Genomic DNA, 17,082 nt, shown 5'->3' on the forward strand with positions numbered 1-17,082 from the left:
ATATAGTGGCGGATCCAAGACCTTGAGTCAGTGGGTGCAAACTTTTTTGCTCTACACATTTTTTATTTTATTTCTCACAAAAAATGGCACAAAAAATGGCACATTTTAGTATGTGAAAATATATTTGTCTATAAAAATTGTCGCTGCTATTAGACTAATGTTGATTCACTTTTTCTTTTTTTGACAAAATGTTGATTCACTTTTATATATCATATTTTGTCATTAGTCCTTCTAAATAATGGTCTCTAAATGTTTTTCGTCAATAAATTTGATCCTCGTTGTTAAAATAAGTTGTACACAAGATTCTTTGGTGTTTTAAAAGGCAATGATTTTGGAATTTTAATTTTTTTTTAGAAAGATAGGTTAAAGGTTGAGAAAGAAAACTTAAAATTTTGTTACTTATAGATATATTTTATTTTATTTTAAGACATGTAAAGAAAACATTGTAATGTTATGTCATTTCATTTGTGATGGCACGATAAAACTCACTTTTTAGGATATGCATGACAAATTTTTGTTCACAGTACAACTATAAAAAATATGAAAATACTTCTTTTATTGTCCTGTCCTGTGTTATTTTGTTTGTCTTGTGTTATTTTGTCTAGTTTTTATTGTTTCACGAATCAAACGCACCCTTAAATTTATTGGAAAATTGATGTATATGACTTATAATATAGACATTAATTTTTGAATGACCTAAAAATTGATTTTTTGCTTATAACAATAACCGAATAAAATATTATATATGTAAAGAAAAGCAATGTAGTGGGGCATTTTGTAAGAGAACAAATGGTGGCTATTGGTCAATCTCAAATGACGTGAGAGAGATGAGAGGTGCAAAGTAAAAATGTGAGGGTGGTCAACATGTGAAAAATTATCCTTATACATGGAGTTTTTACAAATCCAGTGGGTGTAAGTGTACACCCTCATTATAGGGTGGATCCGCCCCTATATATATATATATATATATATATATATATATATATATATATATGTGTGTGTGTTTTTTTTTCCTGGTAAATGTTATCTTTGAAATGCAAGCATTGACAATTGTTTTTCATTCAGTAGATTAAAAATTGATCGGTTGAACAATGAATAATATAAGTATATAAATTGAAATTGAAATGAGTCAAGTCGTAAAGGTAAAATATAAGAATTGGAAAGCAATCAGAACATGACTAACGTAATTATTTTATTTTATATTATAGTAATACTATAATAAATTACAAAGGATAAAATTGAATTTTTAGGTATAATGATTAGGGTATAAATGGAAGAAAAAATGATAAGCTAGAAGCTATAAGCTCAGAAGATACTTGAAATAGCTTTTGGAAAATAAGCTATAAGTCAGTAAAATAAACTATAAGCTCTTTCTGAAAAGACCGTTACCAAACAAGTCTTTTAATTTATAAGTCATATGACATAAAGTATAAGATAACTTTTTTGACTTGCCAAACAGACCGATAGTAGAGCTCAAACTGTACTCTATATCCCAAGTTCCACTCCCAATTGTCAAACAATGACCACACAAAGTAACCATCTTCCCCGCATTGATTTCATGTTATCATAAAATCAAGGTAGCTACCGATTAATTTTTTTTTAGCGAAGAATTGTTAGTTGTTAGTATTTACAATGTTATGTTAGTTAAACCTAGAGGTGGGAATAGGCTAGGCCGAGCTAGGCTTTGCCAAGCCTGAGTCTGGCCTGTCAAAAAATCGAAAGTCTGAGCCTGGCCTGTGGCCTATCATAGGCTTAAATTCTAGGCCTGAGCCTGGCCTTTTGAAAGTCTGATGTGGCCTGTTAGCCTGTTTAAAAGCCTATTTCATATGAACATATTTAAATAAATAATTATATTTATTTTGAAATATACTTATGAACTAATAAAATAATGTTCCATTTGATATTTTAGAGAATTTGACTATATATGTCATCATATTTCAATTCTAGTTTATAATAATACATTTATATATGTTAAAAACTAATGTAGATTAATAAACTTAAATTACTTAAAAAGTTAATAGATTTATAATTTAATCAAAGTATAAATTTTAATATATAAATAATAATCGTAATAAAAATATTATTCATGTTAACTTAAATAGGCCGGCCTAGTAGGCCTCAAAGGCTTTTTTAATGGCCTGCGGCCTGGCCTTTTTAGCTAAATAGGCTTATAAAAAAGCATTGGCCTGCTCTATTTAAAGAAATAGGCTGGCCTGGCCTGAGCCTATGTAGGCTAGGCCTTAAGGCCATGTAGGCCGGCCTGGCCTGTTCCCACCTCTAGTTAAACCCCCTGAAATTGTAAAATGTCAATCAAATTACCGCTTGCTTTATTTGCTCCGTCTATTTTGGGTCTCCAAAAACATATTGTTTGATCTCCAACCTCTTTACAACCAGGTGAATAACAAGGAACCAAAACAACAAAACTATAATCATTATCATTATCATTGATTTCAAAATCAGAACCAAGAGGTTTTAGCCACCCAATAGACCAATCTGAATCATCAAATTCATAACAAAACAAGAAACATCAATCACCAACATCATACTCTTTATCAATTTTTGTCTCATCCATCTTTTCTTTATCAAAATAGACGGAGTAAATGGAACACGGAGCAATTTGATTGACATTTTACAATTTTAGAAGATATTTACCTATTTTCAAATTTTAAAGGGTATTTAACGAATTTTAAAATATAGGAAATTATTTGGCATTTTAGGTTACTTGACCCGATCTATTTCCAAAACAAAAAAAGAAGAGTCATTTAGGTTACTTGACCCGACAATCAATCAGCCACCCAAACGGCTCGGTCTGTTCTCTCTCTCTCTCTCTCTCTCTCTCTCTCTCTCCATCAACCCACCAAGGGTTTTACATTTTTAGCTTAAACCCTATCCATGGCTTTGACGATGAGGGCTGCAGTGGCGGCGCCCCGCGGTTTACGCCGACTTTTCTGCACCAACCCAACCGCTTCTTCTCCCACTTTCCCTTTCACTTCAACGCCGCCTTCCGGAGCTACTTCCACTCGACAGATGGCGGATCCCAGCACCAACCTCTTCGTCTCCGGTCCGTCTTTTCCTTCCTAATTTTCTCTTATCACCGTTTCCCTTCAATAATTAATTATTTTTTCCTTAGCTTATTACTAAATATTATTATTATTATTATTATTATTATTATTATTGTTGTTGTTGTTTTTGTTGTTGTTGATTTGAATGTGTGTTTTAACGTTGTTGTCTTAGTATGCATATGAATAAATCTAATTTTTTTTTTTATTTATTTTTTATATAATGAAATCTATTTTTCCTTTGTTTGTTTGATCTTTAGAATCCTTTGAGTAAGTGATTTATTGTCATGTATTCATTTCAAAACTAGGCTCATTAGTCTTACTACTCAGAGAGTTACACATATGTATGGCATAGTTCTTAAGAAAGATCGAGTGGTGTATAAGGAAGCCTTTTCACCTTTGAAGGAGCCTTTTCCTAGTTGGTTTGTTAATAAGGAAGTTCTTGAAATGATCAACTAGAAAATACACTGTAAGAGGTAGAACTCGCGAACAAATCAATGAGTATAAGTAGAAACAAGAGGGGATTTAATCCTTTTAAGTTCTTGACTGTGTCTACATAAATGGTCTAATTGTATTCAGAAAATATTAGATAGATAACCTGTTTGGGTAAACAGCTTATTTGCAACTTATAGCACAAGTGTTTATCATGATAAATGCTTATGTATAAGCTTACATAAGCGATTTCTATAACAATAGTTAAAATAAAATTGTTTTTGTAAGCTATCTTGGAGAACTTATGACAATAAAAGTTGAAAAAACCTTATGATAAATGTCATAAGCTGTTTTTCCTAAGTTCTCCCTAATGTATCACAAACTTTATGCCAATAGATAAGCTAAAATAAGCCTAATCCAAATTGGCCCAATATAACCTTAGAGAAAGCTTCTAAGAAATGATCATTTCCCAATCCTTTCTCAAGTGTCTACTCGGAACATACAAGTATGATGGTCAAACTCAAAAGAACATACGGTCTAATAGGAACATATTTCTTACAAAGCAATCTCTGAAAAGATTTGAGTGAGTTGTGCATTGTTTGATTGCACTGTTGACGCCCTAGCTATTTTGATCTTAACCCACAAACTTAAAGCTCTGTTACCGTTTGGTCCCAGAGCAATGTTTTTGATACTCTAAATTTCCAGGACCCAAATTCCCTTAATTTTTCCTCTCTACATGCCATGCCATGCCATTTATGCTACAATTTTCATTTGCAATTTTTATCCTCTCTTCCCCTATGCCATAAGTCAATAACTAAACATAATTTTTTTTATTGCCTTGTGTCGACCTTTTTCCAATGCAATTTGTCACCTGAAATATTCAGTTGACTGTTGATTTTTTATGTCTCTTAAACTTTCAGGGCTTTCCAAACGTACCACAACAGAGAATCTGAGGGCAGCATTTCAAAAGTTTGGTGAAGTTGTTCATGGTTAGTTCTCCATCCCTAAATATATTTGAACTATTAAGCTACATGTCTTTTTTTATTTTTTTTATTTACAATGGAGCTGAGGATCGAACCCAGGACCTCTAGCATATTACTCAAACCCCTCACCACTAGATCAAACCTAGTGGCATAGCTATCTGTCTTTTTATTATGGAATGATGTCTTTGAAAATCTTCTCTGAAACTACAATGGTTTTCTGTCTGCCAATCTCAGCTAGGGTGGTAACTGATCGAGTCTCAGGTTACTCTAAAGGGTTTGGTTTTGTGCAATATGCTACTCTAGAAGATGCTGCTAAGGGCATCGAAGGCATGGATGGCAAGGTATGATTTATTAAACCCTTATGCCTGCAACTTTTGCAGGAAGACTGAGAAATGTATTTCTTTTAGAACATTGTTGTCTTGGATTTGTCTCTGCATTTGTATATTTAATCAAAATAGGACTTCAATATGAACACCTAAGATAAACTTATTTTATCAACACCACAACATATACACATCACATTGAACTCTAAGGCTTTGTTTGCGAGTTTGGAAGGGAGGGCTTTGGAGGAAGGGAAGTAGATGGAAAAATAGAGAATTCTCACATTTTTTCGGTGTTTTTATAGAGTGATAATAAATAAATGCTTATGATTAACATATTTTTTATTTTGAGAATATTATAACAACATAAAATAAATTTGAACAATTCATATAAACCCTCCAAAACCCCCCTCGAATACAATTTTTGAGTTCCACCAGATTAGAAGGTTTTTGTGTTATGAAGAAAAATGAACCCTCCAAACACCTCTCCTCTCCTCCCAAACATATACACTTGTTCCTCTTTTTTTCAAAACCCTCCCCTCCAAACTCGCAAACAAAGTCTAATTGTTTGACATTGCCAAGTGCCAACAATGCATTAACTGTTGTTGAAGCACAAATTTTCATGGACCTTTACTTATGTTTGCAGTAAATTTTATTTGAACTCAAGTTTTCTCAATTTTCGCCCTTCCTCTTGACATATAATTCAATGATCTAACTGTTCAACTACATTTAAAGATTTGCTTAATCACCCTGAACCTGTAAATAATTTTTTGATTGATGGCTAATCTCAAATAAATATGCATTGTTTGGCATAACCTCTAATGTAACTGTGAGTTTCCTTGACAGTTGGTTTGATGTTTTAATGAATTTTTCATAACCTTATTTTTGATTACGTCTGGGAAACCTTTCTTGTCTAGTTCATCTTCAAAGTTGATATCATGGTTGTTATTTTCTTACCAAATATTCTATTCCAATAATGCTGCCTGATATGTTTTCTCTTGCAATACAGTTTTTGGATGGCTGGGTTATATTTGCAGAGTATGCAAAACCAAGACCACCACCCGGAGAAGCTGCAAGTAATATGACTAAACAATATGGCCGACCTTACTAATTCATGGTCATCCAAAACATTTTTGTGCTTCATTGATCTAGTTCTGTTTGACGTTGCAAATCACAAAGTATTATTTATTTACACAATGGCATGGAGTATGCCTAGCTGGTCTTAAATTAACCTTCTAAGATATTGTTGTAATGCAAGATTTCTCTTTGAAGCCCTGAACATTTTGCGTTAATGATTACTAAGTTTACTTCACTTATTTATCTTGATTACATTGTATACATTTTTGTTCAATTGAGAATTGACATGAGCTGTATGTGGTCTTCAACCCTAATTAATGAGTTCGATTATGAACACTATTCACAAGCCTTCATATAAAAGAACACTTACATCCTATTAACACCACACTTTTTACCAACACTTTAGAATTTTCCAAAGTTTATTTTTAGAGGAAGCACTTTCTAACAAATTTTGCAAGTAAATATAGTCATTTTAGTCTTTGAAGTATTGTTACTATAGTTTAAAAATATAGTCATTTTAGCAAATTTTTCTGTAATTACACACTGCATCTGATTTTTGTTGACTCGATTGTTTTTTATAAAAAAGATAAGAGGTAGTGTCATTTGAGTTTTGCACAAACTCTTGGGTTTCTTCTATATTCATTTTCAAATTTATTCAACAGGTTAACTGTCTTTCTCAGTGTTGTGAGTCCTTTCATCTTCTAACAAGGTGCTATAATCCAACAATTATTAAACTTGAAACATGTTGTGTCAGAAAAAACACTTGACACATGGATCAAAATTAAGAATGCCCCATGAAAGCAATTCTAAAATGGACCAATGGTGTTAGTGTAATACCCTGCTGACCAAGTAACACGAAACACATTTAATTTATAATGTCATTGAGAGTAACCGAACATAGGATATTTTTCATTCAAACCGCTAGGTGTCACCAAATTTGGACAAATAATCTCGATATTAAGAATGTGTTTGATCCGCTAAAAAAACAGTGGATTGGACAAGACAATTTTTGTTGTATCCTGTTTGAATTATAAACTTGTAATTGGATTGGACAAAACAAGGCATGAGACGGGACAAAAACAAGATTTTTTGTTCTCACAGAGCCACATGACAATTTTTTGACCCAGTACAACTATAAAAAATACAAAAAAAAAATACTCATTTCATTTTTGAATATGAAAATATTATCATTCTATCTTTACGTCGTAACTTTATATTGTCCAATACTATCTTGTTATGTCATATTCTGTTCTGACCAATTCTTATTGTTTTGTGAATCAAACGTACCATAAAGAAATCAATGAATCATCATCTTGAAGGGAATTAAAAAAATGACGAAATTAAATGCGTTTTCGTTTCACAACGGCTTCATCTTTATTTGAATGTGTTCAAGACATGTCACTGTTCTTCCCCGGGACGTGGCAAAGAAACAAACAAGAAGTTTTCAGAATGGGAAATTGTGGCATTACAAAGAAAGCCACAACAGCATATAGGTTCTAGTGTTAGTAATTGTTGTGTCTTTGATAGAGAAATGCTAATGAGAATGAAATCTCAAGTATGAACAGAATCATCTTATGAATAGTACATGAGTATATTTGTTAGGGTTCCTAAATTCATTTGTCTATATGCCTGGTTATCATTTTAACTACACGAACTATGCGAAGCTAGGAATAATCAGCCGACTAGCCCCAATGATATTTGAAGTTCGAATTTGACCTTACCTGATCAGAATGTTGATGGCGTCCGATGTTGCTTCTCTTCCGTTCCGGTGAATGGGAGGGGGTTGTGTACCTGCAGGTGCTCTGACGCTCAAGTCAGGAAGAGTGTGAAGCAAATGTTTTCAGAGTAAAAGATTATGTACCCGACTCCTCTACATGAGAAAAGTATATAGAGCCCCAACGCTGGGTCAAAGCCCCTAATGGTCATTAAGTACCATCAATCCATGATGAGCAGTTAATGCTCATTATTCCGGTGGTCGGCCATTTCAGTAGGGAAATTATCTAAAATTTCTTCTTATGATAAGGACAAGAGGGAATAGTATAAAAGTATTGTCATTGACCTGACCAATATGGTAATTTAATTTAATCAAATTTTATAGAGTAGAAAAAAAACGGAAAACAAGTCTACTATACTATACTGGGTGAGTGGCTGTCCAAAACAGTAGGCCATAGTTTACACAGAAAACCGATAACGACAAATAATAGCTTATTTATTCGATACACACACACAGACACAATCCATAGGCCATAGCTATCAATTGCGTCTTTCTCGTCCTTATAAAATTAACAAAAACAGTTATCAGAGTTTTATCTAAGAAAAATACTATAAACAAAACACCAAATTTCACAATCCATTTTCAATGGAACTCGTTTCCCTCCACCGCCTATTCCATTTATAGCTTCGAATTCCTTCCATTTTCTTCTCATTAAACATATAATAATAATAATGGAAAATAGGTGCCGGATGAGGTTTTTTTTGGAGTTCGTTTATTGTTGTGCAACACCGCGGTCAATTCCGGATGAGGATCAGGAAAGGCGGCTAGTTCCGGCACCATCTACTTCTACAGCTTCCACATCCGTTTCTTCTAGCTATCGATATCCTAAGAATCAGAGAAAGGGTGCGCTGGATTGGAGACCTTCGTTAGGATCGATTTCGGAGGATATTGACGTGCCGGTGAAAAGTGCAGTGGTGTCGAGGGAGGTGAAGAAGAAGAAGCCTGTCACTCGCGGTGGTCCTACCAAAGTTTATCACCGGAGTTACAGCGATGATTATTACAGGTCAGTTAAAAAAAAACTCACTTAATCACACGGATTAACGTAGTTTCTTTCTTTGTTGTAAATCTTAAAAGTTGGATTTTTTTATATCCCATTTTTTTTTATGGATTTCTTTATTGTAGATTTTAACATAGTTTTTTTACGAGTTTTTTAATAAAAGAGTTTTGCTGCTAAAAAAAGACATGTTTTATGTTTTTGTGAGTTTGTTAATAAAAGATTTTTGTTACTATTAAAAAATTAAGGGTAAAGTTTTAAATTTTTCTGGAAAAAAGTTTTCTATCTTTTTTTTCGGGCACAAAATTTTCGATTTTTTCTTTTGGAAAAAAAGTTCCTGATTTTTGGGGGAAAAAATTTCGATTTCACATAAAAGCAATTCCAGAGTTTTTCTGGGAAAAAAATTTTCCGTTCTTTTTTCGGGAAAAAAGTTTCGGATATTTTTCAAAAAAAAAAGTTTTTGTTTTTTTATGGAAAAAGTTCAGATTTTTCCCAAAAAAAGTTTCCGATTTTTTGGGAAAAATAGTTTCGAAATGTTCACCTAAAAATTATTGTCGATACAAAAAAGAGTAAAAAAATAGAAAATATTTGAAACTTTTTTTTCCGAATAAAATATTGGATCTTTTTCAGAAAAAAAATCGGAAACTTTATTTTCGGAAAATATCCGAAACTTTTTTTTTTTGAAAAAAGAACGAAAACTTTTTTGTTCAGCAAAGACTCCGGAATTGTTTTTTTCTAAAATCGAAACTTTTTTCCTTAAAAATTTGGAACTTTTTTTTTGAAAAAAAAAACCGAAATTTTTTTTCCAAAAAAAAATAGAAAAATTTTATCCGGAAAAATTGAAAACTTTTTTTTTTCAAAAAAAGTAATAAATAATATAATACTGACAGTACACCATAATATCATGTACACATTCAATCCAATCCACATATCATATGGTGCACCGGTGAGAGACATGTCATGGTCTCCCACCCTAGCATTGGCCCATGAATGAATGTATGTGGCTTAACTACATCCATTTTGCAATATACCACAAAAAAAAGTCAATGATTATAAATGTAATCGGAGGAGCAAGTAATGATTAACAGATCAAAGTAGGTATATATCCCTATCCCTATTGCTTAAACAGGGCGTTATTTTGCTTATTCATTATACAGTTAACTTAAAGTTATCTATAAAAACTACTCATCCTAAAATGAGTGAGCCATTTTGACTATATATACTATTCACATATCTTACTTTGACCTCCTTTTTTTTTCTACTAATAAATAAAAATAAATATTAGCATATAAGATGTTGGATTCATCCCGATGAGTATTTTTAAAATATCATATTTTTGTAATTTTTACTATTATACAATTAAAAATATTAATCGTCAAAGTTATGCATTAGCATGACATGCGTGACGCAGTGGCTCGCTCATTGTGGGACGGAATGAGAATACACAGGCAACAACAAAATATTTAATAATACGGGGTTTTAGTTAAAATCAATTGGTACATGTATATAGGAATTAATTCAATGGATTATCAGAATTACTTGTTTTCCTTGTTAATAGGACATTATTTGGCATGTATTAGACACGTTTGTTTCAGCTTTAAAAAATGATTTTTTTTTTGTATTTTTGAAAATAGATTTTATAAAATTGTCTTTCAAAATATTACAAATTTTTTTATATTAATTTTTTCTAAATTGAAATACTAATTTTATGAAATAGCTTCAAAATTAAGTGATTTTTTGAAATTTGGATATCTAAAAATATTTTCAATAAAACAATAAAATACCTAAAATAATATTTTAAGAATAATCATTCAAACCAATTTTTTGAAGCCGATTTGATAAAAAAAAAACAGTCACGGAATGAAGGGATAAGAATAGGAATTATATATACTATAATGTTCCTACTAGATAGGATGATATTTTTTAATTTTGTTTGTCATTTGTTAAGTGGAGAGGAGCTATTATTGGATAGTTGTTTATATTTTTATTGTCTTTTGTTTTTGTTTCGATTTATGTCATCGTGATATATGAATGGTTTGAATATGATTTTCTTAGAATGTCAGTGTCAGTGTCACTAACAGTCTTAAATGTTTGGTATAAAATTGCAGGTCATCCTCTACTCCAATGATTATGCCAGCATTCTCTCCAACGCCATTCATGTTTTGATTTTGAATTTTTAAATGTGATGTATTTTGTGTTGTGTAAATATATGCTACTAGGCAAAAATCTTCTTGTTGAGGCAGTAAGTCACCACCTTGTAATTAAATTAAAGTAATCCTCTGTCACTTTTTTCTAATAAATCAACAAATCAATGCATAGCTAGTTCGAATCCTGATTCTCTATTTTGAATGGGTAATTTTTTTAGTGATTTATCATTTCGTCTATCTATAAAATAAAACAAAACAAAACAATACTGTAACTCCAAATTTATACAACAAATATTAAAATCCAAAACAAAACTTCAATAAGTATAAAAGAGGTATTATTTAAGTTGCAAGAAACTTCCTTTTATCCAAAAAAAAGAAATTGCAAGCAACTTCATACACTACTATCCTTAGCAGAGGTAACATCTTGCCCTGCCTCCATTCCAGTTAATGTATCATAGAGTGGTTGGTTTAGTGTCTCAGGTAACCAAAATGAAAAAAGCCCAGCAAAAACTCCACACAAAGCAAATAAAGCAAACGGCAATGAACCACCCAAAACGACAACAACTGGTGCCAATATTGCACCCATTTGTGCTGCTTGTGTAGCACACCCAAGTGCTGCATTCCTAACAACTGTTGGAAACAACTCTGATGTATAAATAAAGAGCAAATTATAAGTCCCTGCCATCCCAAATATTCCCAAAATTCCACACACCATTTTCACTCCTTTCCACACCCCTTTATTTGTCATCAAACTCCCCAAAAAACAAAAAAGTCCACTAAACCATAATGTCCCTATTGTTAATGGCTTCCTCCCTAACTTATCCAACAAAATCGCTGTTATCATGAAGGCTGGCATCTCCGCCACCGCGTTGAGTATTACATTAAGGTAAAGGTTTGTTTCGAGGTTTACTACATTTAGGCTTAGACCGTAGTACACTACTGAGCACAACAAGTTGATTATTATCGCTAAAATCAAACGTGATCGTGTTACTGGTGAACGAATCACGTCAACTAGAGACCCTGACACCGCATCTTTGTCCTCAGTACTATTATTAAATGAGGGTGATGATGATTCTTCGTCGAGTGTGAGATAAACTAGGCGTGGAATGCGGTTCCCATTAGAGGTAGCTATGGTGGACATGGTTTTCATGGCTTCTTTGATTCGTCCTCGAACAAGGTACCATCGAGGGGACTCCGAGATGAAGGGGAGGACGAAGATTAGGAATAAGAGTGAGGGAAAGGAGGAAACTATGTATAGTCTGCGCCATGTTGGGAAGATATATGCTATGCCTGATAGAACTGCTATGCCTGAGGAAAAGAAGTAGAAGGTTGACATGCCAGCGGCACCACGCATTGTGGGGCCCACGGGCTCTGTGGCGAGGACGAAAGCACAAAGGCCAACACCACCTGTGCTGCATCCGGTGAGGAAGCGGATAATGAAATAGGAGATGTAGTTTGGGGAGAATGCTGTCAAGATGCCAAATATGCTGTTTAGGATGCAGACCACTGTGAGAGATCCTTTTCTTCCTAGAAATGAATCTGAGAGATGACCAAAGATTCCAGCACCTATAAAAGGTGAATAGACCACCTCAAATTACAAAACTTGGATGACATTAAAATTAAGCTTAAAAATGCTTAATAGAAAAAATATACTATATTTTAAAAGTTACGCACTAAAATCATGAATTAATAATAAATAAAAAAAAAACTCGTAAATGAGAGTTAATGTTCACTAGCCAAGGGTACATTTTGATAAACAACTTATATATGTGAATGCTTATAATATTAGAGCTTTTTAAAACGAGAGCTTACATCGTAAGCTCTTATGCTTAATAAGCTATTTAAAACGAGAGTTTTTGGATGTGTCATTACATAAATAATTATAAATTTCAGATTTACCTTGCATAATTCATTTGTTGTTTTGCTGAGAATACATGTATTAATACTCTTACTTTGCTGAGTTATGTGGGGCTATGAGAGCCATTGAGATTGCTACTGATAATGGTTGGAGAAATGTTTGGCTTGAACCTGACTCTACTCTTGTAGTGCTTGCCTTTAAGTCAGCATCTTTAGTTCCTTGGAAGATTAGAAATAGATGGAACAATTGCATGCACAACATTACCACCATGAACTTCATGATATCCCACATATATAGGGAAGGTAACAATTGCGCTGATGCTCTTGCAAAAATTGGTCTAACTCTTGTGCACCTTTCGTTTTGGAATGAATTACCCCAAGCTATATTGGAAAGTTACTCTTATGGTAGACTTGGTAGACCTAAGTATAGATTTTCTAATATGTAAGGAGGTTAAGAGGTTTTGGTTTGGTCCCCTCCTTTATTTTGTATCTTTTATATATATATATGAGTCAGGATCCGTTGACACCAACTAGTTTGACACCAAATGTTACACCTCTCAATAACGTTTTAACCGATATAAATTTTATAAAATCCACCGTTGGATTGAAAGTTTACATCATATAGATCATTTGTGTAAAATTTCAAATAAATCCAAAATCATTTGATATGTTATTGAGATACATCAAAATTAACGGTTTTTGTATTTTTTTAAATGCCGTTAATCTTTATGTGTCTCAATAGCATATCAAATGATTTTGGATTTGTCTGAAATTTTACACAAATGATCTATATGATGTAAACTTTCAATCCAACGGTGGATTTTATAAAATTTATATCGGTTAAAATGTTATTGAGAGGTGTAACATTTGGTGTCAAACTAGTTGGTGTCAACGGATCCTGACTCTATATATATATATATATATATATATATATATATATATATATATATATATATATATATATTGAGGTAGTAGCACTTTACTACTCTTCTTTTTGTTAAAAAAAAAATCTACCTTGCATAAAAATAAATAAAATAAAATTGAGTAAAAAAATAAATTATTATTTTTTTGACAAGAAATAAATGGGATACTTTTAAAAAGATAAGAATATGCTAATATTGTGTAGAATTGAGGAGGCGAGACTCGAAGTAGATACTTTTTCATAAGCTCCACGTTAAGTTCTATGATAACCATATTTTGAGAGCTTATTAAAATATAATAAGTAATTTACGAAATTGTGATAAACACTTTTTATTAATTTATTCAAACAGTCATACAAACGACTTATATCAATAGATAAACTCATACAAGCTTAAAATAAGTCCTTCAAAACAGAAGTTTATTAAGGTTGAAATGTCCATTATTGATTGCTCTCAAATTGACATGATGACTAGAAAATTCATATGGAAGGGCAACTCCAACAAAGGGATTCATTTAGTTGGGTGGAATGTGGTCACTAAATCTAAGGAAGATGGCGGCCTTGGTGTACGTCTTGCAAGAGAAGCAAACACAACAATGTTGGGTAAATTGGTTTGGGGGTTGCAACAACAATCTGATAAGCCTTGGGTTCACATGCTTCAAGACAAGTATCTACACAATAGGCCTCTTCTCAATAGCAAAAGGAAATTTGGCTCCCCTATTTGGAATTCAATTTCTAAGGCTAAATTAGCCCTCCTTGACGGATTTTATTACAGGATTGGTGATGGAAACTCCTCTTTTTGGTACACTCCTTGGATTTCTAAGGATCCTCTCTGCAAATCATTAGATTATGTGGTAATTCAGGATAGTCAGTTACGCCTTAAGGATGTATTTTTTAATGATTCTTGGCACTTAAATCAGCTTTACACTCCTTTGACGATTGACATAAAGAATCTCATCTCAAATTTTCATCCTATGTTGAACGTTGGTGTACCCGATTGTTTTACTTGGAATGGTAGCCTGGATGACGTTTATACTGCATCTTCTGGTTATAGCTGGTTGTTGAAAAAGAAGCAAGAAAATCCTAACAATAAGTCATGGAAGTGGATTTGGAATCTTCGAGCACCGGAAAAAATTAAATTTTTTATATGGTGTATTTGTCATAATTCCATTCCAACTCTTGATATGTTGCATCATCGACATCTAGCCCAAAGTAATATTTGTTCCAGATGTTTAGCAAATGTAGAAACTACTCTGCATTGCCTTAGAGATTGTCCAGATGCTGCTCGTATTTGGGATGCTATTGGCTTTCGAAATGGTGAATTCTATAGTCAAATGAATCTTGATCTTTGGCTGAATAATAATGTGAAAGGTTCAGGTGCTCAGTTATTTGTAGTAGCGTTGTGGTGGAATTGGAGAGCGAGGAATATTGTCTGTGTTGGTAAAGAAAACATCAGTTTGTACAAAATTGTGTTGGAAGTGCACAAACTTGCTGATATTATTCATTCTTGCTTTCCTGGTTCAATTCAGACTAATGATTCCATGAGATGGATTTCATGGCATCCTTCTCGACAGGAGGGATATGTTTTAAATGTGGATGGTAGTTGTTTGGGCACCTCGGGCAGAACCGGTTTTGGAGGTTTAATCCATAGAAACGATGGTAGCTGGATCATTGGTTTCAGTGGCTACTTGGGCTTAAAGGGCAATACTTTTGCGGAACTTATAGCAATTTACCATGGCTTGAAGATTGCGAGAGACTTGGATTTTTCGAGCATCTTGTGTTATTCGGATTTCCAAACAGTCTTGGATCTTATTTTGAAGGGACATAACATCTATCATTGCTACGCTGTTGTTATTACTAACATCCAGGATATGTTGAAGTTGAATTGGGACATTACTTTATCTCATTCTCTCAGGGAAGGAAACTTCAGTGCTGATTGGCTTGCTAAGTTGGGTTCGACGAAAGATACCAAGATAAAAATTTGGGAGTCCCCTCCACCCTAGAGCTTAGTTTTCTTTTTGTCTTTTTTCTTTTTAGCCAATGTACAAAAAAAAACAATATAAAAAAATTAATTAGAGAAGTAACTAACCGATCATACAGCCGGCGAAAAACATGGCTTGAACCAACCCAACTTTAAACTTATCACCACAAACCAAACCCCATTCCGCTACTGTCGAAGAACCGATACCTCCGACCCATTCCCACGAACCCGGTTCAAGTTCACACACACTCTTCGCCGCAGAATCGCAACCCGAACCGGCAACACCTTCTCGACACCGCCATTCCGGTTCACGGTCAGCAAATATCATGATCATTGTATGGAATGCTTCCAATGCCCATGCGAGACTCGTCAATACGAAATGCTTCAGCTGCCATCGTCCAAACTCGCCGCAGTAATTCTGAAGCATCTCATCGATGCATTGTTTCTTCGGTATAGAATCATCCTCCGGTGATAAGAGCGGAGATTGGAACTCTGTGGTTGGCATTATTATTGAATCTAAATTATAATGAAACTCGTGTTTGTGTTTGATCTGTTCCTATGCGCCAGTTGTAATTTGTGATGTTCAGATATTTCAAGAGGCAGAGAACCATTGAATTTTGGTCACATCGTTTGATTGTCGTCAAGTTTCTGCATTTCGAAGATTGGATTGGTTTTATTTTATTTTATTTTTTGAAGATTATCTTCTTGTTATTATTTATTTTGTCTTGGATTTTATCTTTTTAGAATAAAAAGAAGAAATAAAAGATAAAAAATGAGAGAGACGGAGATCAATTACCCTGGAAATTTAACTAAGTTCAACCGGAATTAGACATTCTTGTCTATTACATTTAAAATGTATAAATTTTGTCCCTTACGTTTTCACTATTTGTATTAGTTAGTCATTTTCGTCACTTTTATCACATGTGACAAACAATTTACATATGTGGGCTGACATGTGGACACCTGAACACGTGTATAGTTCAAACGGTGTTAGTGAAAAAACTGGCATAAATGACTAACTAATGCAAATAGTAAAAACGTAAGAAACTGAATTGATACTTAAAATCATTAGGTTGGATGTCGTGATATGGTAACTCGGACTTCTTCACTTGCGTGTGAGTTTTTTGTTTTAAAAAAGATGATATTTGTTATTTCATAAGTTGATAATGAAATTTTCTTCATGTTTGGAGTTGATTTTGACATGATTTGAAGTTTCCTGCACGATTGGTAAGGATAATGAAATTTGATGTTCACTTTTGTTATAGTATAATATTTGGCGGAAGAACAATAAGAGATACAAAGTTAATCAAAGTCCAAACAAATAAACGGACTCGACAACCAACTATGATAGTTTGAAACTAGATTTATATTAGTTGTCTTCAACCACCAGTAAAAATAAAGTTTGACCTTGTCCAGCAATTAAAGAACGGACATCTTTGAATTTCTGAATAATATGTGATTTCTAGTTTGTGAAAAAATGAATTGAATCATAAATAATTTGTGAGACCAAATTAAGTATTCGCTTTAATTTTTTTTGTC

General features: G+C 33.1%; 3 protein-coding genes across 3 annotated transcripts; 2 read left to right on the plus strand and 1 right to left on the minus strand.

Annotated features, from left to right (window-relative positions):
• Positions 1–2,755: 2,755 nt before the first annotated feature.
• LOC123910842 (organelle RRM domain-containing protein 2, mitochondrial) lies at positions 2,756–6,106 on the plus strand. The gene is made up of 4 exons (XM_045962117.1): positions 2,756–3,061; positions 4,412–4,480; positions 4,709–4,815; positions 5,804–6,106. The coding sequence occupies exons 1-4, from the start codon at positions 2,893–2,895 to the stop codon at positions 5,903–5,905; spliced, it is 447 nt and encodes a 148-aa protein (XP_045818073.1). The 5' UTR covers positions 2,756–2,892; the 3' UTR covers positions 5,906–6,106.
• A 1,993-nt stretch (positions 6,107–8,099) lies between these two features.
• Positions 8,100–10,968, plus strand: LOC123910054. Its single transcript, XM_045961082.1, has 2 exons — positions 8,100–8,648; positions 10,748–10,968. Exons 1-2 carry the CDS (start codon positions 8,317–8,319, stop codon positions 10,803–10,805), a joined length of 390 nt encoding a protein of 129 aa, XP_045817038.1. The 5' UTR covers positions 8,100–8,316; the 3' UTR covers positions 10,806–10,968.
• A 68-nt stretch (positions 10,969–11,036) lies between these two features.
• On the minus strand, positions 11,037–16,238 carry LOC123910053 (organic cation/carnitine transporter 4-like). Its single transcript, XM_045961081.1, has 2 exons — positions 15,652–16,238; positions 11,037–12,352 (listed from the first exon to the last, which is right to left on the minus strand). The coding sequence occupies exons 1-2, from the start codon at positions 16,046–16,048 to the stop codon at positions 11,178–11,180; spliced, it is 1,572 nt and encodes a 523-aa protein (XP_045817037.1). The 5' UTR covers positions 16,049–16,238; the 3' UTR covers positions 11,037–11,177.
• Positions 16,239–17,082: the final 844 nt, after the last annotated feature.

The sequence above is a fragment of the Trifolium pratense genome, linkage group LG2, assembly GCF_020283565.1.
Source record: "Trifolium pratense cultivar HEN17-A07 linkage group LG2, ARS_RC_1.1, whole genome shotgun sequence".
NCBI lineage: Eukaryota > Viridiplantae > Streptophyta > Magnoliopsida > Fabales > Fabaceae > Trifolium > Trifolium pratense.

Excerpts from the sequence above, each read along its gene's own strand:
- LOC123910054 (XM_045961082.1), top strand. The coding sequence starts at position 8,317 with ATGGAAAATAGGTGCCGGATGAGGTTTTTTTTGGAGTTCGTTTATTGT. Across the intron at positions 8,649-10,747 it reads TACAGCGATGATTATTACAG|GTCATCCTCTACTCCAATGA; the intron begins GTCAGTTAAAAA and ends ATAAAATTGCAG.
- LOC123910842 (XM_045962117.1), top strand. The coding sequence starts at position 2,893 with ATGGCTTTGACGATGAGGGCTGCAGTGGCGGCGCCCCGCGGTTTACGC. Across the intron at positions 3,062-4,411 it reads CACCAACCTCTTCGTCTCCG|GGCTTTCCAAACGTACCACA; the intron begins GTCCGTCTTTTC and ends TTAAACTTTCAG. Across the intron at positions 4,481-4,708 it reads GTTTGGTGAAGTTGTTCATG|CTAGGGTGGTAACTGATCGA; the intron begins GTTAGTTCTCCA and ends TGCCAATCTCAG.
- LOC123910053 (XM_045961081.1), bottom strand. The coding sequence starts at position 16,048 with ATGCCAACCACAGAGTTCCAATCTCCGCTCTTATCACCGGAGGATGAT. Across the intron at positions 12,353-15,651 it reads TTTCGCCGGCTGTATGATCG|GTGCTGGAATCTTTGGTCAT; the intron begins GTTAGTTACTTC and ends CACCTTTTATAG.